This window comes from Bufo gargarizans, chromosome 8 (genome assembly GCF_014858855.1).
Source record: "Bufo gargarizans isolate SCDJY-AF-19 chromosome 8, ASM1485885v1, whole genome shotgun sequence".
In the NCBI taxonomy this organism is placed as follows: Eukaryota; Metazoa; Chordata; class Amphibia; order Anura; family Bufonidae; genus Bufo; species Bufo gargarizans.
This window is the reverse complement of record NC_058087.1, coordinates 30425289-30452286: the sequence shown is the minus strand read 5'-3', so window position 1 is coordinate 30452286 and position 26998 is coordinate 30425289. Positions and strand designations below refer to the sequence as shown.

General features: G+C 46.8%; 1 protein-coding gene across 1 annotated transcript in view; it reads left to right on the top strand.

Moving 5' to 3' along the window:
- The first annotated feature begins 870 nt into the window (after positions 1-870).
- The window catches only part of WNT10A (Wnt family member 10A), a 42998-nt gene continuing 16870 nt past the window's right edge, over positions 871-26998 (top strand). Inside the window, exons 1-3 of the mRNA XM_044304058.1 lie at positions 871-1332; positions 15564-15826; positions 25566-25939. Coding sequence (XP_044159993.1) covers positions 1265-1332; positions 15564-15826; positions 25566-25939 — 705 coding nt within the window. The 5' untranslated portion in view covers positions 871-1264. The remainder of the gene's footprint in view (positions 1333-15563; positions 15827-25565; positions 25940-26998) is intronic.

The window sequence follows — 26998 nt, the reverse complement described above, 5'->3', positions numbered from 1 at the left end:
TATGGGTGACAACCCTTGTGAGAGCTGCAATGGCGGGAATACTGGTTGTCAGCTCGGCTTCCTAAATGGCAAACCCATTCATTAATGGAGTAGCAGACCGCCGCTCGATACCAATTCACTGCCCAACAAACCGGGAGTCTAGGACAGCAGGGTGACAACCACGGCGAGAGCTATAGCCATCGGGATATTGGTTGTCAACTAGCTTTCCCAGATTATTTAGGGCAGCCATGCTCAACCTGCGGCCCTCCAGCTGTTGCAAAACTACAACTCCCAGCATGCCCGAACAGCCTACAGCAGGGCATTGTGGGAGTTGTAGTTTTGCAACAGCTGGAGGGACGCAGGATGAGCATGCCTGATTTAGGGAGTAGCGGAGTCCGCACTACGATATCCCGTCCAGAATTTACATAGAAAATCTGCCTGACAACCGTTTTGACAATGGGAGTGTTGGTTGTCAGACTCCCCAATGACAAACCCATTAATTTAGGGAGTAGCAGTACTCTGCGCCACCAAAGAAAGGCAGATTTGCCAAGTGGGAGGGTGGGATAGCTGGTTGACAACCCCGAAGAGTTGCAATATTGGGAATACCGATTGTCAGACAGCTGGGTGAAGAAAAGCTATAGGTCGGGAACAGGTTGGGGGTCTCAGGGACCCCATACTTTCATCTTAGAGGGGACTGTTGGACACCTATGGAAGCGTGGGGTATCATGGAGCGGGAGAGGGGAATACTTGCTCCTGTCATCAGATGATAGTAGGGGAGGGAAGGACGGGAGGGGGGGGAGTGTGACTGTCAGTGCAGAGAGGGGAATTTAAAGAGGTGGAGAGTCACAATGAGGCAGCATCAGAGGAGCTCGCAGCAGGAGAGCGCAGAGTTGTGTGTGTGACAGCTCCAAAGAGCCACAAACTTCTAGACAGTTAGGGATGAGAAGCGTGGAAAGGGGGCCACAAGGCTCAGGGGCCAGGGATCCCAAGGAGAAGATCGGGAAGAGAAGCCTAAGATAGAAGACACCGCCTGAGACTGCCCTGAGGAATACAAGGAAGGAACCTGAAGGACTGGAGAATGAACTGCGGGCACCGCTGATCCCTACCCTGCTGTCCCAGGAGGAAGAGGCGACACATCCCGGGGAGGTCTCCTCCAGCCAGAAAACTTCTCCCCCCTGCAAAAGAAAGATGAACCTTGGAGACATTGCGTTACACCTCAATGAAATTCGGAAGCAGGGAAGAGAGCGGTAAAGGGTGACGGGCAGACGCTGGACAGAGCAGCACCATGGCACCCTGGCACCTTCCTGGCATCTTCTTCACTATCCTGCTGGGACTACTGCTCTCCATGCAGAGGTAAATCCTGTCTAACCCAATATATGGAGTGATACAGATGTAGCAGGGCTGAGTTTGTCATGTAACTAACTCTCCGGGGGGCCGTCGACTCTCCGTGTTAAAATAATGCAGTAGGTTTAGCTGCAGTCCTATGTAAGACGGGGGAAAGACATGAGTCACTGAGCTCAGCTTCATCTGGCCCTGCTTAGTGACAGATGAACCTGAAAACAGTTAAGGACGTCTTCGCAGCCGGCAGATTTTGTGGCAGAAAATCGGTTCCATTTCATTGGAATGGGGCAGCGAGCGCATGGATTTCTGCCAAGACCCATCAAGGTGAATGGAATGGATTTCCTGCCACAAAATCTGCCGGGTGCGAAGGTAGCAGATTTACCTGCAGTCCTATGTAAAAGTGGAGACGGCACAGTGGGCAATCACTATAAGTCTCTCGGCTCTGCTTCAGGAAAGACATGAGTTTGTCAATAGCTTTTTTTTGCATTGCTTGGGCATCATGAAGACATTAAGTAGATCTACCTGCAGCCCCATGTAAATTTATCAACAGCACAATGTAACATTATCACACGTCAGTCAGCTCAGCAACATTTGGCTCTGCTAGAGGTAGCAGAGCTGACTTTATTTCATTGGGGCATCTTTGACTGTGAGTTGGCCGACTAGTCGTCCCATGTAAAAGTCGACATAGCTCAAGGTGACATGGTCGTCAGTCACTCAGGTCTGCTGCATCCGGCTCTGCAGAGTAACTGAAGTGTAGTCTAGCTGAGTTTGTTATTTAAGCCTGTGGGTTGCATCATTTTGCAGTTCCGTAAATGGAGCTCAGCTCTGCTACATCCGGCCAATGTTGCAAACATATAGAAAGGTTCAGCAAACCCCTAGGAATGGTTACAGCTGCCACATGAAAAACGTGATGACGAGTCAGTGGATAACTATGGGGGGCATGGTGGCAATATAGTGGGGGTCCGGTATCAATTATGCGTCGTCTTAATTTCCCAACATGGCGGCATGACGCTTGATCTGGAGAAAATCCTTTCCATTACGCCTTGTCTGCCATCCCAGTGCGCCAGCCGTAATGTAAATGGCGAGTGTCAGTGGATACATATGTTACAATTTTGGCGACTACCTAGCCACACCCATTTTTTAACAATATAGAAAACTAGTAAGGGCTCATTCACGCGAACGTGTGCTGCCCGTTGCCGTTTTGCGGTCCGCATTTGCAGATCCGCAATAAACGAGCACTGTTCCGTGTGCATTCCGCCTCACGGATGCGGACCCATTCACTTCAATAGGTCCGCAAATCCGGAGATACAGAACGGTGCAGAACAGAAGCACGGAACATAACATTTCCATTTCGTGCCTCCGCACCTCAAAAAGATGGAACCTGCTCTATCTTTCTGCGGAACACACGGATCGCGGACCTGTTTAAGTGAATGGGTCTGCCGATCCCCATGTGGTTGGGCCACGGACGGAGCCAGTGCATTGCGGGCTGCAATTTGCAGTCCACAGCACAAGTACGGGCTCCACACGGTCGTGTGAACGAGCCCTAACAATATCAATATTTGAAGGTTAAAACACACAAATTTTTTACATCTTTGCGCCTTTTTTTTGCTTGATACATGAGCCGCCAGTTTGTCACATGGCTGGTTGTGGTCATCAAAATTCCACATTCTGCCGCCACGTTTGGACATATAGGGCTCATGCACACGACCGTATGTATTTTGCGGTCCGCCAAAAACGGACCTGCAAAAAATACGGGTGATGTCTGTGTGCATTTTATGTTTTGCGGAATGGAACAGCCGGCCCCTAATAGAACAGTCCTATCCTTGTCCGTAATGCGGACAATAATAGGACATGTTCTATTTTTTGGCGGAACAGATATATGGACATGCGGAAACGGAATGCACGTGAAGTAACTTCCATTTTTTTGCGGACCCATTGAAATGAATGGTTCTTCATACAGTCCGCAAAAAAAAACAAAAAACGGAACGGACACGGAAAGAAAATACGTTTGTGTGCATGAGCCCATAAGGTGAAATGCTTCAGCATGGTTGCATTGATTCCCTTTTCACATCAATTAACCCTTTGTATTCCAAGCACTGGCAAATGAATTGTGAAATCGGCGAATCGGGCGGATTGTTGCGTTCATCTCTGTTATAATAGTCTCCATTTTCGATTCGCTGATCTAAGCCCCTTCAGTGGCCCCGGCATCAAAGCCTCGCAGATACCTTGCCGGATCCAAACCACTAATTGTCCACATGTCTTGATGGTGGGAAAGAATGTCGTGAATTCAGCTCCTCTGCTTCTATCGCCGCCTATACGGTGAGATACAATGTAACGTTTCCAGATATGGAGGCGGTCACCATTTAAACGTGTGTTATTTTGGCAGAATTTTTTTTATTTCTTTTTTATCTTTTGCATTTGCCTCGACAAAAAAAAATAATATCAAAAAATTTCAATTTTTGTATCATTTTTTTGTTTTGTTTTTTGTTTACATTACAGTGAATGAGGGATGAGATACAAATGTATCAATTCTCTTCTTCTCTTATAAGATGCATTAAAATTTCACTTCGAGCCCAAGGCTGCGGATAATGACCCCTGTATGTTCCCATATGGTGGGGCGGCGGCAGGGAGATGCGATCTGACCGCGCGCCACTTTGGAGTAAATATAATTGTATTAGGACAAGTACAGGAAAGTCAAGAGAAAGGGAGGAATTGGACGGCTTTTGTGTGGAATTGCCAACTTAACCGTTTCCTAGCCAGCTGCGCTCCGATCGTCCCAATTATTCTAGGTGTCAAAAATTGTATTAATCTGTTCCATAGCGATATCTGTTTCGTGAAAAGCTGGGTGAAAAATCTATAACGGCGGCCATATTGTCTGCCACCCAGCTAAATCTAGAGAGGGATCTATTCACTTCACAGGACTGCATCGCTGAGCGCCGTACGTCCGTAGTAAAGTGAATGGGTCCGCGATCCGCTGCCCCACGGACGGTGTTCATGCATTGCGGTCCGCAGCACGGCCACGGGGCACACACGTTTGTATGCAGGAGGACTAAGGGCGGCCTGTTCTATCACCCAGCTTTCCTAGACTCCTGAGACTATTTGTCTAGTTTGTAGTGACACATCCCCCACTCTGCTATGACTGCATAACTTAGCTGGGTGACATCCGATGTGTGTGCTGTAATGGCGGATGTATCGGCACTCACCCAGCTTTCTTAGGCTCCTGCATGAGAAACCTTTCCGGTTATGTTATATGACTGCATCAGTGACGTAAATAGAAATGACTGGGCCCCAAAGCAAATTTTTGAACGGGGCCCCCCCAGCAACTTCTTCGCCACCTTCCCTCCCATGGTTAGTCAGACCAGGCCCGGCAGCCGCTCCGTCCGTTTCCTGCAGTGTCATTGTATAATACTGTAGAGGGGGCCCCAACAAATCTTTCAGTCCTCCTCCCGGGTGGGGCCCTTCTGAGTTCGGGCCCCAAAGCAGCCGCTTCCCCTATAGCTACGCCCCTGGACTGCATAACTTAGCAGATTCAATATTCAGGAAACTAGGAAAGCTGAGTGACATCCGGTGGGTGTGCTGTAATGGCGGATGTATCGACACCCAGCTTTCTTAGGCTCCTGCACGAGACATCGGTCTTGTTATGCCGCGATCCCTTTCCCACTCCCCTATGACTCCATCATTTAGAATCTTCACCCTTCAGGAAACTGGGAAAGCTGGGTGACAACCCCTGTGCGCTGAAATGACAAATCTATTGACAACCACCCAGCTCTCCAAGGCTCCGATATGAGAACTCTGTCTGGTTACGCAGCAATGCTTGCCATTCAGGAGACTGAGAAAGCTGGATGATAATCGCTGCAATGACAACTGTATGGACAATCACCCAGCTTTCCTGTGATCCTGCATGGGATAGGCATCAGCACTACATTACCCACTCACATAAAATGCATTCCTAAGCAGAGCAGGAAAAACGGGAATCGATCCGGCGCTCCAGTAAAAATGAATTCCTCAAAACATAGTAGAAAAATATTAAAACCACTGCCGCTTACGCGTTTCGGCCATACGCGCCCTTCCTCAGAGCACACCTAAGCAGGCCGGAGGCGTACAATCTTGGCGACAACCCCAGTGCAAGATGGCAAGGTAGCGATATCGGTTGTCACCCAGCTTTCCTAGGAACATACAGTACATGATGAAGAGTCCACTGCACTGTATAGGGAGGCCCTTTGACCTTTAGTCGCTGGTTCCCAGCTCTGGTTGCCCTCATTAGTCAAGCAAAACCTATAATATAAAGTTCCAGGTAATGAATTATGGGTAATGTGGAAGATCTGGTCGCACCGGGCACCCAGTCAATTACTGCGGGTTGTAAAACTGTCACCCTGTAATATACAACCCCAGACCGCCAGCCAAAACCAGTTTCCTCGGTCACCTCTTGGTTTCTAGGATGGTCCCGAGACACTAAATCACTGAAAACAACCCATCCCCACCTGATATGTCTCACAGCTGAGGGTTTGTTACAATTGCACCCAGTCTCCACAAGAAAGCATGCTATAGAAAAGCAGCGGAAAGTTTGTTACAATGTATCAACCTGGAGTGCATGACTGCTCAGCTCACAGAGGGTGGTCTGGGCTGGATACAATTGTAGCAAACCCTCAGCTGTGTGATGGAGTTTAAGAACAAGGCTACAATTCACTGGCAGCAAGCAGAGAACGTGAAATTGGAAAATAATTGAATTACAAAGCATCTTAGGAAGTTACAGCACTTTTTTTTTATCATATAGGAAGATACTACAGTATTCTATTACAGTATGTGCTACCATTAGTCCTACACAGATAGTCACCCAGCTTTCCTAGACACCTGCAGAGGATGACGGGTGACTGCCCAATCAGAAGTTTAGAGCCCCTGCAGATGCAGTAATGGTAGCCAGATTAACACCCCCTCCCCCAAATTCCTGATCACTGGGATCTGAGATGATGTTTGTTGGAGTCCATATTGTGTGGATTTATTGTATTCTCATGCGGTATAGTGCGGTGGTATTATTTAGACGCAGTATTTATTTTACTCACTTAGGGCTCGTTCACACAACCGTATGGCTTTTTCAGTGTTTTGCGATCCGTTTTTAATGGATCAGTTTTTCCGTTTTTTGTTTCAGTAGTGTTTCCAGTTCCTTTCCGTTTATCCATTCCGTTTTTCCGTATGGCATATACAGTATACAGTAATTACATAGAAAAAATTGGTCTGGGCATAACATTTTCAATAGATGGTTCTGCAAAAACAGAACAGATACGGAAGACATACGGATGCATTTCCGTATGTGTTAAGTTGTTTTTTTGCAGACCCATTGACTTAAATGGAGCCACGGAATGTGAGTGTTCTATCTTTGAACGGAAATACGGAAACGGAATGCTTATGGAGACACTTCATTTTTTTTTGCTGACCCATTGAAATGAATGGTTCCGTATAAGTAACGCATACTGAACGCAAAAAACGTTTGTGTGCATGAGCCCTTATATAGCGCTGACATATTCCGCAGCATTCTCCAGACATTATCAATCATTGCTGACTGTCTCCAATGGAGCTCACAATCTAAGTTCCCCATCAGTCACTGGCAGTGCAGTTATGTATTATATGGCAGTATTTTGCTGCCATTGTATGACACTGTATTTAGTTTTGCATAGTAATACATTGTGGCACAGTATGGTACCCTTAGGTGTTCACTATATAGTACTACTATGTAAGGTCTATACTGCAGTAATATCTGGGCACTAGATACGGTAATCATTAGGCTCTGTCACTGCCATGTGTTCACTGTGTACCATATTATTCAAGCACTGTATAGTAGTATTATATAGGCACCATGTGGCACTATTCTATAGAAACTACATAGTAATGTTATATTTGTACAGTACATGTATTTTGTTCAGTGTATAGGATTTTGTCTTGCACTGCTATGTGTCCACTATGTAGCAGTATTATAGTGGCACTATATGAGGCAGTATATGGTAGTGTTATGTTTGTACAGCATTAGTACTGCTCTGCATTCACGCGCTGTTATCTAGAGAGTATGGGATTTTATGTGGACATTGTATGTCACTGCTACGTTTTCACTATTATGTAAGCGTTTTATAGTGGTATTATAAGGACGCCACATGGAACTATTGTGGCACTTAGGAGCAGTGCTATGTTTGTATAGTATACAGTAGATACTGCTATGTGTTCACTGCATGGTGCTATTATTATATAGACACTATATGCATTTTTATTTGGGCATTGCCTGACTTGGTTATATGTTCACTATTTGCTGTTGTGAGCTCTGGTATTATCAGTCTTTTACCGTATGTTACAGTACAGCCACGACTATGTGTGCACTGCGTGATGCCATTACCTAGACATGGTATGGCACTGTTATGGGCTCGCTGATATTATGTGAGCCCTGTAGAGTAGCATTTGATGGGCACCAAATGGAACTATTTTGCAGGCACTATATGGTGGTGTTATATTGCAGTACAGAGACTGCTATGTGTTCACTGCATGGTACTATTATCTAGGCACTAGGTGGGTGTATATATATATATATATATTGCTTGGCACTGTTATGCTATTATGTGAGCACAGTATACTAGTATGACATTGGACTATTTTGTCAAGCACTATAATACGTTAGCTTTATGCTAGCATTACTACGTCTTCACTGTCCTCCAGGCACTGTTATTGGACACAATTAGGCCTCTTTCACATGACCGTTTTTTTCCGTTTACAGGACGTTTTTTGCGTTCTGTATACGGAACCATTCATTTCAATGGTTCCACCCAAAAATCAGAATGTACTCACTATGCATTCCATTTTCTGTATTTCTGTTTCTCCGTTCCATTGAAAGAGAGAACATGTCCTATTATTGCCCGCAAATCACGTTCTGTGGCTCTATTCAAGTCAATGGGTCCACACACAAAAAACTGAACACATATCGAAATGCATTCGTATGTCCGTATATCCGTTTTTGTGGAACCATCTATTGAAAATGTTATGCCCAGCCCAATTTTTTCTATGTAATTACTGTATGTGTCATACGGAAAAACGGAGCAGAAACACAACGGAAACAAAAAACGGAACAATGGATCCGTGAAAAAAGGACTGCAAAACACTGAAAAAGCCAAATGGTCGTATGAAAGAGGCCTTATGGTAAGGGCTCATTCACACGAAGGTGTGAAGCCCGTGTCCGTGCTGTGGACCGCAAATTGCAGTCTGCAATGCACGGGCACCTTCCGTGGGACAGGCGCATGGGGATCGCAGACCCATTCACTTGAATGGGTCCGCGATCCCTCCGTTCCGCAAAAAGATAGAGCATGTTCTATCTTTTTGCGGTGCGGAGGCACGGAACGGAACCTCAGAAAGCACTCCGTAGTGCTTCCGTTCTGCATCTCTGCATTTGTGGACCAATTGAAATGAATGAGTCCGCATCCGTGATGCGGAATGACAACGGAACGGTGCCCGTGTATTGCGGATCCGCAAATGCGGTCCTGCAATATGGGAACGGGACACCAACGGTCGTGTGAACGAGCCCTAACTCATTATTCTCCTCTTTCTGGAGCAGCCCCCGGCGATTCCACTGACCTCGGTCCGGCGAGGATATGGCCGTACGTTATCTCAGATTAGAGACATTTGTAGAGTAATGAAAGTGAAACTGTGACAAAGGCGCGCCGGCTCTTTAAGACACATGGAAGCAGCTGCAGTTCTGAAATTCCTTTTTAAATAAATGAAAGATTTTTGCTAAACAAAATATTTTGTCTCACACATGAATAGCAGACAAAACCAGGCGGGACCCTGGTAACGACTGGTGTCTCTGGGGGGAGGGGCAGGCACTTTTATCCCGTCTTCAATCACCTAACGAAGAAAACAGCGACATGGAGAAGGTTGTCACGTTAGGTCACAATGGTATTTACTAGCGTGAATCAGAACAGGTGAGTACCAGGCGGGGTCCTCCAGATATAATGAGCCCCAACGCAGTGCTAAGAGGTGGGAAATTGGGGTATAAAATGATCTATGGTCCCATCTGATTCACCACAGTGCGTACAGGTGGACATTCAGGCCGCAAAGTCTGTGTGTACTGTGCTAAAATAATACTGACATACGGTGCCCACATACTAGCACCATACAGTGCCCACATACTAGCACCATACAGTGCCCACATACTAGCACCATACAGTGCCCACATACTAGCACCATACAGTGCCCACGTACTAGCACCATACAGTGCCCACATACTAGCACCATACAGTGCCCACGTACTAGCACCATACAGTGCCCACATACTAGCACCATACAGTGCCCACATACTAGCACCATACAGTGCCCACATACTAGCACCATACAGTGCCCACATACTAGCACCATACAGTGCCCACATACTAGCACCATACAGTGCCCACATAATAGCACCATACAGTGCCCACATAATAGCACCATACAGTGCCCACATACTAGCACCACACAGTGCCCACATACTAGCACCATACAGTGCCCACATAATAGCACCATACAGTGCCCACATAATAGCACCATACAGTGCCCACATACTAGCACCATACAGTGCCCACATACTAGCACCATACAGTGCCCACATACTAGCACCATACAGTGCCCACATACTAGCACCATACAGTGCCCACGTACTAGCACCACACCATACAGTGCCCACATACTAGCACCATACAGTGCCCACATACTAGCACCATACAGTGCCCACATACTAGCACCATACAGTGCCCACATACTAGCACCATACAGTGCCCACATACTAGCACCATACAGTGCCCACATAATAGCACCATACAGTGCCCACATACTAGCACCATACAGTGCCCACATACTAGCACCATACAGTGCCCACATAATAGCACCATACAGTGCCCACATAATAGCACCATACAGTGCCCACATAATAGCACCATACAGTGCCCACATAATAGCACCATACAGTGCCCACATAATAGCACCATACAGTGCCCACATACTAGCACCATACAGTGCCCACATAATAGCACCATACAGTGCCCACATACTAGCACCACTACAGTGCCCACATACTAGCACCATACAGTGCCCACATAATAGCACCATACAGTGCCCACATAATAGCACCATACAGTGCCCACATAATAGCACCATACAGTGCCCACATACTAGCACCACACAGTGCCCACATACTAGCACCATACAGTGCCCACATAATAGCACCATACAGTGCCCACATAATAGCACCATACAGTGCCCACATAATAGCACCATACAGTGCCCACATAATAGCACCACACAGTGCCCACATACTAGCACCATACAGTGCCCACATAATAGCACCATACAGTGCCCACATACTAGCACCACACAGTGCCCACATACTAGCACCATACAGTGCCCACATAATAGCACCATACAGTGCCCACATAATAGCACCATACAGTGCCCCACATACTAGCACCATACAGTGCCCACATAATAGCACCATACAGTGCCCACATACTAGCACCATACAGTGCCCACATACTAGCACCATACAGTGCCCACATACTAGCACCATACAGTGCCCACATACTAGCACCATACAGTGCCCACATAATAGCACCATACAGTGCCCACATACTAGCACCATACAGTGCCCACATAATAGCACCATACAGTGCCCACATACTAGCACCATACAGTGCCCACATAATAGCACCATACAGTGCCCACATACTAGCACCATACAGTGCCAACATAATAGCACCATACAGTGCCCACATACTAGCACCATACAGTGCCCACATACTAGCACCATACAGTGCCAACATAATAGCACCATACAGTGCCCACATACTAGCACCATACAGTGCCCACATACTAGCACCATACAGTGCCCACATACTAGCACCATACAGTGCCCACATACTAGCACCATACAGTGCCCACATAATAGCACCATACAGTGCCCACATAATAGCACCATACAGTGCCCACATACTAGCACCATACAGTGCCCACATAATAGCACCATACAGTGCCCACATAATAGCACCATACAGTGCCCACATAATAGCACCATACAGTGCCCACATACTAGCACCATACAGTGCCCACATACTAGCACCATACAGTGCCCACATACTAGCACCATACAGTGCCCACATACTAGCACCATACAGTGCCCACATAATAGCACCATACAGTGCCCACATAATAGCACCATACAGTGCCCACATAATAGCACCATACAGTGCCCACATAATAGCACCATACAGTGCCCACATACTAGCACCATACAGTGCCCACATACTAGCACCATACAGTGCCAACATAATAGCACCATACAGTGCCCACATACTAGCACCATACAGTGCCCACATACTAGCACCATACAGTGCCAACATACTAGCACCATACAGTGCCCACATAGCAGCATCATACCCTAAGCACTTAATAGTGTCATATAGTGCGCACACAAAAGAGCACCCTATAATGAATACATATTAATGCCATATAGTATGCCATTCTATTATATGGGCAATATATGGCACTATTATGTGGGCACTACATGACCTTATTATCCTTTAATTGTATGATGCTATTATGTGGCCACTATCTGGGACTTTTGAATGCCCACTGTATGGTGGTACTATGTGGGCACTATATTACCCTATTATAAATATAGTGTCCACATAATAGCACAATACAGCGAGCATATAATGATGCCTAAACCAAGTCCCAATACTTCTGAATAGGTTCTGGGGATCAGTGTTTTGGGACGCCCAATAATCGAGTAAAGTCAATAGACTGGTACACTTGTCCCATGGGTGTCAGACTATTGGTTATTTCCCCGCAGAATTCTAGGAAATCTGACAACTCCTGTGGGAACTCTACTGGTGGCCATATTGGTTGTCGCCCGGTCCCAGAGGCAGCTGCAGCTAAGAAATACAGTAGCTGAATACTTCTCCAATGTAACCCCCCCCCCCCCCCCCCCCCCCAATTCTAAGGTAATAGCACTCATCACACAATGATACTTTGTATCAAAGGATGGCATTCTGTATTGTGGCACCTGTGCCATGCAGTAGTTGGGGAAAGTTGGCAAGGTGACAGCGGACGGGACAGGCAGGGAAGGATGGAGCAAAGCTATAGGGGTGCAGAGGTCTGAGGAGTTAGCTTTTTATTTATTTTTGCGGATCCACCATGGATTTCTATTGTGCCAGATTGTGTCAGAGAAAACGGATCCGTCCCCATTGACTTACATTGTGCGCCAGGACGGATCCGTCTTGCTCCGCACCACATCGCGGACAGAAGAACGCTGCTTGCAGCGATGGGGACACAACCAAACGGAACGGGATGCATTCTGGTGACTCCGTTTCGTTCAGTTCAGTTTTGTCCCTATTGATAATGAAATGGGGACAAAACTGAAGCGTTTTCTTCCGTTATTGAGACGCTAGGACGGATCTCAATAGCGGAATTGAAAACGCTAATGTGATAGTAGCCTAATGCTCCGAATGTGTCCCCCTCCCAAAAAAAAACAAAAAACAGAAAGAGAAATAAGTACTTTTAATTAACCTTGTACAACCCTCCAGCAGTAAGAGGGTTAAACAGGGGGGTCAAGCAATTAAAACTGGTTTTGGAGACGGCTGCGCAGGAACGTGCTGGACTTGATCACATCACCCACTTCAAAGTGGAGCTCCTGGACCACAGACCCCGGGGCTCCCCCTCTCCACGTGCTCGGGGCTCACACTGGAAATCGACTTTGGAAATGTGAACTCGTGGCCCGTGGTGAGGGGCGAGGGGACGACGAAAGCGTCCATAAACTATGTCACAAGTAAATTGCGGACGGGAAATGTATCAGGGACTCGGCTTTGATCAGGGGAACACAGGACGTGGAGGATCGCCGGCTATTTTGGGCTGGATTCTTCTTTCATCTGCTGGGGGAACGGCCTCGCTTTGATCTAAGGGCCATGAATACAATAAAGCAGCGAGCCAGGCCGGGGGTCCCGTGTACCCCTGTAAGCTGAGAGCGCTGCTCCTGGGGCAGGCTGCAGCCAGGTGTGAAGTGCAGAGGATTTCAGGTCAAGTGCGAGTCCTCCCAACGTGCACGCTTGCTGGGCTGTAACTCCCACAGAAGTGAATGGAGCTTGCTGGGACTTGTAGTTCCACACAGCTGGAGTGTCGGAGGGTGATGACCCTGCTGTACAGTCAGTGTCCTGCAGATCCTCATAGGAAAAGTGTCACACAGGATTAGATACTCACACATGTGATAGGCTTAGATACATCTATTCCAGTATCACATATGATAAACATAGATACACCGACTGATCAGTCAGTATCACACCTGATGGGCTTAGATACATCTATTCCAGTATCACATATGATACACATAGATACACCGACTGATCAGTCAGCATTACACATTAGAGGCTTAGATACATCTATTCCAGTATCACATATGATACACATAGATACACTGGCTAATCAGTATCATACATTAGAGGCTTAGATACATCTATTCCAGTATCACATATGATAAACATAGATACACCGGCTGATCAGTCACTATCACACCTGATAGGCTTAGATACATCTATTCCAGTATCACATATGATAAACATAGATACACCGACTGATCAGTCAGTATCACACCTGATGGGCTTAGATACATCTATTCCAGTATCACATATGATAAACATAGATACACTGGCTGATCAGTCAGTATCACACCTGATAGGCTTAGATACATCTATTACAGTGTCATATATAGTGTCACATGATAGGTACACTGGCCCAACAGTCAATATCCCACATGATACACTTAGGTATACTTATCCAGCAGCACAATATCACATATGATTAGTTTAGATACACCATACACAGTAGGTTTAGATACACTGTTGCAGTATCACATATGACAGATATACCAGCTGACCAGAAGGATCACACATGATAGGCTTAGATACACTGGATCAATAAACAGTATCATACATGATAAACTCAGATACAATGCTCAGCAGACAGTATCACGCATGATAGAATTAGATACACAGGTGATCCAACAGTATCATACATGATATGCTTAGACACTCTGTATCAGTAGACAGTATCACACATGATAGGCTGAGATACATTGTATTAGGCATCCAAAGATTAGATACAATGTATCACACATCATGGGCTTAGATACATTGTATCAACAGAATGTATCACACATCATAGGCTGAGTTACATAGTATCAGTAGGCAGTATGATACATGATAGGCTGAGATACTCTGTATCAATAAAGAGCATCACACATCATAGGCTCAGATACATCAAACATGGCGGGCTCAGCAGTACAGTATGACATATCATAAGCTTAGATACAATGGATAAGTATCCCACATGATTGTGATTTGACTCCTGGGCTGTGATCCTTTCCCTGCTCTCGTATCCTTCTTACTCGCTATTCAGGAGTCCGGGAAAGCTGGGTGACAACACATGGAAGCTGAATGTGCGGCCAGAGTAGTTGTCAGCCACTGCCCTGTGACTGGAGAGGAGCGGACGTGCGGGGGGACGCTTCACACGGTCAATTAGCAACAGAGACATTCATAATTATCCGCTAATGCTGCCATTTTTTGGAATTTTGATGGGAATATTATCGGAAATTGTCAGGATCTACAGATCTGTCACCGACAACCTGAAAAAACATATTTGAGCTATTGACTTCTGAGTGGCGATTGTCCGGGGGGCATACCTCCGCTGCCCTCCCCCAGCACCTGCACCTTCTCACCGCAATATGTCCAACACCCGTCAACCACGAAAATCCCGTCTGAAGGAGACGTAATTATTTTAATGGCGCGGAGGCAGCACTTGAGCAGAGCACACCTTGGGGCTTGTGTAGATAAAAGCCAGAGATGTCTGCACAGTGTCAGGCAGGGACAGGTAAAGGAGCAAGATTGATATGAAACTGACGAGACATTCTGGGTGAGTAGGAGCTCAGATCAGGGCCGCTGAAGCGAAGACACGACGCGTTTCATGTGACCTCATTCAGGTCCCTGTATCTCCTCATTTGTTCAGCCATCAATAGTGACTTGCACACAATGACTCGATTCTTACCACCAGGTGTTTGTGCTTAATACTGTCAGGTGAGACGGGCGTGCTTACCGCCGCCGCCTGTCAATCAGCGGGCGGCTCAGCGCAGCTATATAAACATAATCTGGGCCGTATTCCTAACCCGCCCCTCTTGCGTTTTTTTTTTTTTTTTTCAGATCATTGACCAATGAGATTCTGGGTCTGAAGATACCGCCGGAGCCGGTGCTGAACGCCAACACGGTGTGCCTGACGTTACCGGGCTTGACTCGTCGCCAGATGGATGTCTGTATGCGGCATCCAGATGTAGCGGCGTCCGCCATACAGGGAATACAGATCGCCATCCACGAGTGCCAGCACCAGTTCCAGGATCACCGATGGAATTGTTCCAGCCTGGAGACCAAGAACAAAATTCCGTATGAGAGCGCCGTGTTCAGCCGAGGTGAGCGCAACACATTTTACTATACCATAAGGCCATGGTGACGCTGTGCAGTGCACACTTCTGCAACGGTCTTCCATGGTCCCTGTTTGTTGCTTGCAGTAGTTCAAAGTTGCAGGAAGGCGCAATGTTACCTCAATGGAGGGAGGGGGTCTACGAAACAGTAGGGTGGAGAGCAGCTACATGAGCATCTCTCTGGAGGATCTAGTGGTATATGGACGGCCCATTGATTTAATTGCACTTTCTATTGCAATGCCCAATTTCCCCTGCGGAGGTGCTGTAGGGGAATTGCACAGTTGCTGACAACCCCTTTAAGGTATGGAATGGGTGATATCCTCTGTTGGAGCGATACTGGCAGCCATGTCATTATCCTGTACCCCAAGTGTCAGCGTCATTATCCTGTACCCCCAGTGTCATTATCCTGTACCCCGAGTGTCAGTGTCATTATCTTGTACCCCAAGTGTCAGTGTCATTATCCTGTACCCCAAGTGTCAGCGTCATTATCCTGTCCCCCAAGTGTCAGCGTCATTATCCTGTACCCCAAGTGTCAGTGTCACTATCCTGTACCCCAAGTTTCAGTGTCATTATCCTGTACTCCAAGTGTGAGCGTCATTATCCTGTACCCCAAGTGTCAGTGTAATTATCCTGTACCCCCAGTGGCACTGTCATTATCCTGTACCCCCAGTGTCAGTGTCATTATCCTGTACCCCCAGTGTCAGTGTCATTATCCTGTACCCCAAGTGTCAGCGTCATTATCCTGTACCCCAAGTGTCAGTGTCATTATCCTGTACCCCAAGTGTCAGTGTCATTATCCTGTACCCCAAGTGTCAGTGTCATTATCCTGTACCCCGAGTGTCAGTGTCATTATCCTGTACCCCAAGTGTCAGTGTCATTATCCTGTACCCCACAATTATTTGCTGTTATTCACATTGTGATTTATGTGCTCCTTTGACAGCGCTGCTCTGGAGGACTCCCTTCTTTCTGGATGTTAGTCTTTGGTGTCTCAGTTTTCCTGCCAAGTTGTTGGGTTTTTAACGCCTCTGTTTTGTAGCTTCTGTAAATCAGCCACTTTCCAGTTACAAAGTTCAGCACAATGAGCTTTCGACGTGGAAAGTTTTACACTTTGGCGACTCCATAAAAGTTGTTTTACAAATTAAAGTGGGCGCTCAGTTCGCGAGAGGGCGACAGCGGCTGCAATGACTTCATATTATTTCAATTGTCCTCAAAACATCTGAAATTAACCGAATCCACCAGACCCTAAAGTGTGACTCTGTAATTGATCACATCTCCTACCCTACCCTCTCCTAAAATACTCTGTGCTGCTGGGGTCCCTGCTTCTTCTACCCTATAACATAAGAGCAGTACACTCCTTTCTTACATCCCTGGGGGTCTAGAGCAGTGAAGGGATTAATGTCTGTATTCTGAAAGGGTTAATAACTTAATATCTGTATGACTGATGATCTAGGACAGGAAGGAGTTGATTTCAATACTTTTGACGGTCTATGATGGTAAAGGTTTTAGAGTTAGCATCCCTGGTGATTTTGGACAAAAATGGTTAACGTCAATCTTCAGTGGTCTAGGACAAAGAAGAAGTTCGGATATCTGGTGATCTAAGGCAGTGAAGGGGTTATTGTAAGGATGCCATGTGGTCTAGAGAAATGAAGAAGTTAATGTCACTATACATGGTGGTCTAGGGCAGTGAAGGGGTTAAAATATGCATCCTAGGTGTTCTAGAGTGGTGAAAGGGTTAAAGTAAGGATCTCTGTTGGGCTAGGGCAGTGGAGGTGTTAATGTCACTATACCTGGTGGTCTAGGGCAGTGAAGGGGTTAAAATGTGCATCCTAGGTGTTCTAGAGTGGTTAAAGGGTTAAAGTAAGGATCTCTGGTGGGCTAGGGCAGTGGAGGTGTTAATGTCACTATACCTGGTGGTCTAGGGCAGTGAAGGGGTTAAAATGTGCATCCTAGGTGTTCTAGAGTGGTGAAAGGGTTAAAGTAAGGATCACTGGTGGGCTAGGGCAGTGGAGGTGTTAATGTCACTATACCTGGTGGTCTAGGGCAGTGAAGGGGTTAAAATGTGCATCCTAGGTGTTCTAGAGTGGTGAAAGGGTTAAAGTAAGGATCTCTGTTGGGCTAGGGCAGTGGAGGTGTTAATGTCACTATACCTGGTGACCCAGGACAGTGAAGAAGTTAATGTCATTATAACTGGTGGTCTGGGACAGAAAGGGGGTTAGTTCCAGTATCGCTGGTGGAGGGCAACGGAAGGGTTAATCCTGCCTCCCTGGACTGGTTACACACCCCTCCAAGCTCCAGCTAGGGTAACATCGTCAGAACTGAGGTTGTTACAGACCCTAAAGGCTATGCTCAGCTATTTGTGTGTCTTTGTACCGGCACAACTTAAGGGCTCATGCACACGAACGTATTTTCTTTCCGGATTTTTTTGCGGACCATATGCGGAACAATTCATTTCAATAGGTCTGTGTGCATTCCGTTTCGGCATGTCCGTTCCGCAAAAAATAGAACATGTCCTATTATTGTCCGCATCACTGGACAAGGATAGTACTGTTCTGTTAGGGGCCAGCTGCACACGGACGTCATCCGTATTTTTTGCGGATCTGTTTTTTGCGGACTGCGAAATACATACGGTCGTGAGCCTAAAAGGCCTAGTTCACACGAACGTTTTTTTTGCGGGTGTACGGGCCGTTTTTTTGTGTTCCGTATACGGTCCGTATACGGAACCATTCATTTCAATGGTTCCGCAAAAAAAACTGAATGTGTTCCGTATGCCTTCCGTTTCCGTTTTTCCGTTCCGTTGAAAGATAGAGCTTGTCCTATATTTGGCCGTAAATCACGGGTCGTGGCTCCATTCAAGTCAATGGATCCGCAAAAAAAACGGAACACATACGGAAATGCATCCGTATGTCTTCCGTTTCCGTTCCGTTTTTTCTGAACCATCTATTGAAAATGTTATGGCCAGCCCAATTTTTCCTATGTAATTACTGTAAACTGTACATGGCATACGGAAAAACGGAACGGAACAACGGAACGGAAACGGAAACACAACGGAACTCAAAAACGGAACAACGGATCCGTGAAAAACGGACCGCAAAAAACAATAAAAGCCATACGGTCGTGTGAACTAGGCCTAAGGCCTTAGGCCTCCTGCACACGACCGTTGTGTGCATCCGTGGCCGTTGTGCCGTTTTCCGTTTTTTTTCGCGGACCCATTGACTTTCAATGGGTCCGTGGAAAAATCAGAAAATGCACCGTTTGGCAGCCGCATCCATGATCCGTGTTTCCTGGCCGTGAAAAAAATAGGACCTGTCCTATTTTTTTCACTGCCAACGGTTCACGGACCCATTCAAGTCAATGGGTCCGTGAAAAATCACGGATGCACACAAGATTGTCATCCGTGTCCGTGATCCGTGTCCGTGATCCGTGTCCATTTTTTCCTATCATTTCAATGGCAAACTTGACTTAGATTTTTTTTTTCATTTTTCATGTCCGTGGATCCTCCAAAAAACAAGGAAGACCCACGGAAGAAAAAACGGTCACGGATCACGGACCTACGGACCCCGTTTTTGCGGACCTTAAAAAAAACCGGTCGTGTGCATGAGGCCTTATGCACACGACCGGTTTTTTTTTAAGGTCCGCAAAAACGGGGTCCGTAGGTCCGTGATCCGTGACCGTTTTTTCGTCCGTGGGTCTTCCTTGCTTTTTGGAGGATCCACGGACATGAAAAATGAAAAAAAAATCTAAGTCAAGTTTGCCATTGAAATGATAGGAAAAAACGGACACGGATCACGGACGCGGATGACAATCTTGTGTGCATCCGTGATTTTTCACGGACCCATTGACTTGAATGGGTCCGTGAACCGTTGGCCGTGAAAAAAATAGGACAGGTCATATTTTTTTCACGGCCAGGAAACACGGATCACGGATGCGGCTGCCAAACGGTGCATTTTCCGATTTTTCCACGGGCCCATTGAAAGTCAATGGGTCCGTGAAAAAAAACGGAAAACGGCACAACGGCCACGGATGCACACAACGGTCGTGTGCATGAGGCCTAAGCCTTACTATTACCTCGTAGAGAGTTCTCGGGGTGACCACCACTAAAAGCTCCCAAAGTTGGCAGCGGGCATTGACCTGGAGCTGTAGCCCGATATCCAACTGATGGGAAACAAAACCAGAAGAAGAGAAAAACCATACTCGGAGCATCTGCCGTATGTGGAACGAAAAACCGCGTAGTCAGAACTGATGAAGACCTCAGACTGAGGCAGAAACGTGTAGCATCATAAGAACAGAGAATCCAGGTCTTCAGACCTCTTGTAGCCCAACTCCACGTTTCTTCAGTCCACATAGAAGAAGGTGGGTGGTCCAATCCCGGGAATCCGGAGCCACCCAGTACAGCGAGGGTGAAAACCAGTGACGAGGACGAGCCTTTTATCTCAGGACAATGGGAGTCCCAAAGGTCGGCCCCCACTGACCTTCAGATGATGGGAATACCCCTGAAATTCTCTTCAGACTTTAGGTGGACTTTCCCTTTAAATGTGATCTCTGCTCTCGTCAGATTACTGGGGTGTCTGCTCTTGTGAGGAGGTCAGAGGAGGAGAGGCGCAGAGGTGTGAACAGACGCCGTTAGCTTTAGCCGCTGCTCACACTCGGTAATGGCTCGGCGCTGCTCCGGGGACGGTGGGTTCTGTACAGAATGTGCCTGTGAGGTCATCTGCCCAAATGAGAAGTGACAAGGGCTCGTCAATATTTCATCCCTTTTTCCCACTTTGGCCCCATCAGCCCAGCGGTGCGTGTGGCTCGCTGCTGAATAATTTGTGGCTCAGATATTTATACACACACAAGAAAGTAATTCCTTCACGTTCCGTCTATAAGATCGCCTCGTGATCTCAGATGGGGAGGTCCCCGAGACGTGAACACAAGCCCCCCTACCACATGCCCTGGCCGCCTCTTCATTACACACAACTCAATGGATTTCCACTGCGTCAAAGGTCTCTTTGTGGGATGAAAAGTTCTGCAAATTTCTAATAGACAGTGGGGGTCATTTACTAACATCCCTAACGCCAGTGTTTGGCATAAAAAGCCGCACGGCCACTTTTTGTGACTTTTTAAATCCCTGTGCGACAATATTTTGTCAAACAGGAGTTTTCACTTGGGACGGGACTAGAACATCGGGAAATCAAAGGCTACAATAAAAAGCTGGTCTTTGTAAATGACCCCCATTGGGTGTCAATTCTAAACCCTTGCTCGCTGTCAGTGAATGGAAGCATTCTTGTCCACTTCCACTGGATAAAACTTTGCCTTCACCTAATACTTCAGACGGCTGAGAGTTTGTTACAGTGGTATCCAGTCTAGACAATCTTCTGTGAGCTCAACTGCCAGACAGATACAATGTATCACTGACCTCTTGCACACGGCTTTTTCAGTATTTTGCAAAAAACGGATGCGCAAAAAATACGGATGACGTCCATGTGCATTTCGTATTTTGCGGAAAGGAACAGCTGGCCCCTGATAGAACAGTCCTATCCTTGTCTGTTATGCAGACAATAATAGGACATGTTCTATCTTTGAATGGAACAGAAAAACGGAAATACAGAAACGGAAGACATACGGAGTACCTTCAGTTTTTTTTGCGGATCCATTGAAATTAATGGTTCCGTATACAGTCCGTATACTGAACGCAAAAAACTGAACAAAAACGGAAAAAGGCCTAAGGGCTCATTCACACAAACTTTTTTTGCGTTCCGTATACGGGCCGTTTTTTGAGTTCCGTATACGGTCTGTATATGGAACCATGCATTTCAATGGTTCCGCAACAAAAAAAACAGAATGTACTCCGTATGGGTCCATTCACACGTCCACTTGTGTTTTGCGGATCCACGGATCCGTGGATCCACAAAACACGGACATCGGCGATGTGTGTTCCGCAATTTGCAGACCGCACATCGCCGGCACTTAATAGAAAATGCCTATTCTTGTCCGCAATTGCGGACAAGAATAGGACATGTTTTATATTTTTCGGGATCGGAATTGCGGACCCAGAAGTGCGGGCCCGGAAGTCCACGAATCCGTAGAAATGAATGAATGGGTCCGCAATTCCATTCCGCAAAATGAAATTGCGGATGTGTGAATGGACCCTAAGCATACCATTTCCGTATTTCCGTTCCATTCAAAGATAGAACATGTCCTATTATTGCCCGCAAATCGGGTTCCGTGGCTCCATTCAAGTCAATGGGTCTGCAAAAAAAACGGAACACGCACGGAATGTACTCCGTATGTCTTCCGTATCCATTCCGTTTTTGCCGAACCATCTATTCAAAGTGTTATGCCCAGCCCAATTTTTTCACAAGTGCCCAGCCCAAATGTCACAAAATCAGCACAGGAGGATTGTCTACACTGGATACATTTGTAGCAATCCCTCAGCTGTGAGAAGTACTTGGTGTGTTCAGTGTTTTCTTGGTAACAAGAATATTCGCATTCCATGACAGCAAGCAGAGATCTTGAAAGTATAAGTTTCAGAATTTTTTTGTTATACAATGTATCTAGGCATGGTGGAGACCGACATGTGTCATCCACATTGGCAACAAATGCTATTGGCACATATTGATACATGAGGTCGAGTCTAGCCAATCCACTATCCTAGACCACCAGGGAATTAAATATTAACCCCTCCACTATCCTAGACCACCAGGGAATCAAATATTAACCCCTCCACTATCCTAGACCACCAGGGATTGAAATATTAACCCCTCCACTATCCTAGACCACCAGGGAATCAAATATAAACTATTCCACTACTCTAGACCAGCAGAGCAGAAAACATTAAAGGGGTTTTCCAAGATATATTTACTGATTGGTGGGACCCCTGCCGATCAGCTGTTTAAGAAAGCACCGACGCTCACAGCCCTCTCTAAGCTCACCAAACACAGCGCTGTACATACCCCTCTACTATCCTAGACCATCAGGGAATCAAATATAACCCCCACTATCCTAGACCACTATACAGTCTGTTCTAGTGGTCTAGGGGTTAATATTTCCTCCGCTGGTGGCCTAGGGTAGTGAAGGGGCTGGTCATTCACTATATATTACTACATCGTGTACAATATTGGATACACCCCCCCCCCCCCCCCAATACATGACCTTCCATCCGCTCAGACACAGATGTGCAGAAATTCCACAACCTCCTTATTTTCTTTGCACTCCTCGCAACGGTTATTATTATTTTTTGCAGGAGACAGAAGGTGTTTGGATGAACTGCGACAAGTTGGGATACGTGGTTGGTTTTCAGCCGAGGCAGGTTCACTCTCAGTTTAGGTGGAGTTTGGATGGAGGAAGAGGGGGGATGTGTTGGTTGGATAGGGGAGACATGTTCGGGCCGGCAGACCGGGGAAGGATGGCCCTGGCGCTCGCTCCAAACACTTTGCACAGGAAAGTTGGTAAACAGAAGAGTCGATAAAGAGGATTAATGTAAAGAATGTCTCGTAAGGAGCTGCCAAAACCTGAAGAAGAAAAAAAAGCGACCCGTGCTACTGCGCCGGCCGTAAACCGGGGAACGACCACCAGAGTGTATTACGCTCCAGTATCATTATAGGCGTATAAACAAGATGGAGATGTATCTGCTCATACATGAACGCGGCCCGATAAAATCTAAGGCTCGGCCTGCAGCTGCAGATCTGAGGGAGACGGGCGGCTGACAGCTGTTAATATAACGTCACGGGAAGGAATTTGCAAAGTTATTAACACCTCGGGCACTAATTCAACTATTTACAGAGATCCGTCCCCGTTATTAGCACCCAACCTTGGGGCCCTGGAGGTGCAAGGAAAGATACAGAGGGGAACATTTATCAATAGGACTCAGGCAAAAGGGGAGCAAATTGTATCTAATTTGTTAGAATGTTGCACAAATATTAGATGCAACATAGTAGCCATTTTCTCCAATGCAGCTGCATCGTCGGCCCTTGTACGTCCTTGATCTGGGGTAGGTTAAGTAACTGGGCAGCTCCTGACAGTGCTGAGCGTCTAGGGGTCGGTCCGTCGGGGTCAGATACACAGACGGACGGACACGCTTTCCAGTAGCAGCAAACTTGATGAGATTGGGAATTCTCACCCACACCCTTGCGTTGAGGATTTTATATCCGCCACATGTCAGTTAAGGGCTCATTCACAGGAACGTATTTTGCGTTCTGTATACGGGCCGTTTTCTGTGTTCCGCATACGGTCCATATAAGGAACTATTTTTTTCAATGAGTCCGCAAAAGATGCTGACAGCACTCTGTGTGCTGTCCGCATCCGTTGCTCTGTTCCGTGGGCCCGCAAAAGTTATGAGTCCTGTCCTATTCTTGTCAGTTTTGCGGACAAGAATAGGCATTTCTATAATGGGCCTCCTGTTCCGTTCCGCAAATTGCGGAAGGCACATGGACGGCATCAGTTTTTCGCAGATCTGCAATTTGTGGACCGCAAAAAACGGTACGGTCGCGTGAACGAGCCCTAATGCTGTGGATTTCACCCTTTGCAATGCATGTAATCCGCGGGGACACTGGCACAGACTTTGCTGTGGAAATGCCTCAAAATCCACAGCAGAAAGTCTGCTCCACCCTGTGCGGTCATGCCTTAAAGGGGTTGGCCCTTCTGGGACGTTGGTAGCTAGGATATACCGCCAATGTCAGATAGGTGCAGCGCCCACCTCTGGGACCCACTCTTATCTTCAGAAGGGGGTCCACAAAGTGAAGGAGGGCACTCTGTGCACACGAGGCATAATCTGCATTCATCACTGCAGGAGTTTCAAAAATAGCTGAGCGACTTCTCCCGCCTGGTTTCAGGGGACTGCGCAAGCGCTATGCGCGCTCCTATACTTCGGGGCTCCTTTCTAGAGATGGGAAAGAGTTCCAGAAGTGGGACTGGCACCTTTCTGACATTGATGGTATATCCATTAAAACTGAGCATGCACATTAGGGCTCATGCACACGAATGCGTGCTGCCCATTACGTGCATTGGGGACCGCTAAATGCACAGGCACCATCCATGTGCCTGCCACAGGCGGATGCAGACCCATGTTCTTTTTGCGGCGCGGAGGCACGGACAGGAAATCTCAATCTGTAGCGCTTCCGTGCCTCCGTTCCGCACCTTCCAGATTGCGGAACCATTCAAGTAAATAAGTCCATAATACGGTGCACAAATGGCTGGTACCCGTATATTGCGGACCCGCTGTTTGCCGGCCGCAATACAGGCATGGAGCTGCTACGGTCATGTGCATGAGCCCCAAGTTCACATCACTGTTATATATAAAGTAAAAAATCAGATCCTGGAAAAAAACGGATCCTGTGCATCAGTTATGCACCTTTGGCATCCATTTGAGCCATTTCCATCTCAGATTCGTTTTTGGATCACCGAACAACGGAAAAATAACTATGATGTGAACTCTCCCTTAAGCTACATGCACACAACCATATGTGTTTTGCGGTCCGCAAATTGCGGATCCGCAAAAAAAAAAACTGATGACATTCGTATGCCATCCGTTTTTTTTTGCGGATCCATTATAACAATGCCTAAAACGGACAAGAGAAGTTCAGCAACTTTCCAACAGACTTTGGGTTTCAGTACATCACAATTTTCAAGACCTCTGCTTGCTTTCAGTGAATAGTAACATGTTTTGTTTCAGACCTGACCCTTCTCACAGCTGAGGGTTTGCTACAATTGTGTCCAGAGTACTGATCTCTTTCCCTTTCTTCTCCAGGCTTCAGGGAAAGCGCCTATGCCTACGCCATCGCTGCTGCCGGAGTGGTGCATGCCGTCTCCAACGCTTGCGCCATGGGTAAACTGAAGTCATGCAGCTGTGATGAGAAGAGGAGAGGGGATGAGGAAGCCTTCAGAGCTAAACTCCACAGACTTCAGATGGAAGCCATGAACCGGGGGAAGGGCATGGTGCATGGGGTGATGGAGCACATGCCAGCCGAGGCACCGGGGCCCCAGGACTCTTGGGAGTGGGGAGGCTGCAGCCCAGACGTGGAGTATGGAGAACGCTTCTCCAGGGACTTCTTGGATTCCCGGGAGCTGTTCAGGGACATTCACGCTCGGATGAGGCTGCACAACAACAGGGTGGGCCGACAGGTGAGTGCATACATGGATGGACGGGGCGAGAAGCAGCACATACTGGGTCAGACAGTGCCAGCTGTTCAGAACCAAGCGGTTCCTTGGAGCTGAGCCCAAGTTCAGGAAAGGGTTTTATACAAATTAATTTATGAAGTTATTTTGCGAAGTCTCGCAAGACTTTGTGAAGTAATAACGTCGGCTCATCTGAGCCAATACATTCTAATAATGTACGGAGCGTTCGCTCTGAACAGTACTGAAACAACGTTTTATGCAAATCAACTTTGGATGTTTCATCCAAAGTCGATTCGCTCATCCCTAATGTGTATATATATATATATATATATCTGTATGCTGTAATCTCCTGAGCTCCCTCTAGTGGTGGCTATATATATCTGTATGCAGTAATCTCCTGAGCTCCCTCTAGTGGTGGCTGTATATATCTGTATGCTGTAATCTCCTGAGCTCCCTCTAGTGGTGGCTATATATATCTGTATGCAGTAATCTCCTGAGCTCCCTCTAGTGGTGGCTGTATATATCTGTATGGAGTAATCTCCTGAGCTCCCTCTAGTGGTGGCTGTATATATCTGTATGCAGTAATCTCCTGAGCTCCCTCTAGTGATGACTGTATATATCTGTATGCAGTAGTCTCCTGAGCTCCCCCTAGTGGTGACTGTATATATCTGTATGCAGTAATCTCCTGAGCTCCCTCTAGTGGTGGCTGTATATATCTGTATGTAGTAATCTCCTGAGCTGCCTCTAGTGGTGGCTGTACATATCTGTATGTAGTAATCTCCTGAGCTGCCTCTAGTGGTGGCTGTATATATCTGTATGCAGTAATCTCCTGAGCTCCCTCTAGTGGTGGCTATATATATCTGTATGTAGTAATCTCCTGAGTTCCATCTAGTGGTGGCTGTACATATCTGTATGCAGTAATCTCCTGAGCTCCCTCTAGTGGTGGCTGTATATATCTGTATGCAGTAGTCTCCTGAGCTCCCCCTAGTGGTGACTGTATATATCTGTATGCAGTAATCTCCTGAGCTCCCTCTAGTGGTGGCTGTATATATCTGTATGTAGTAA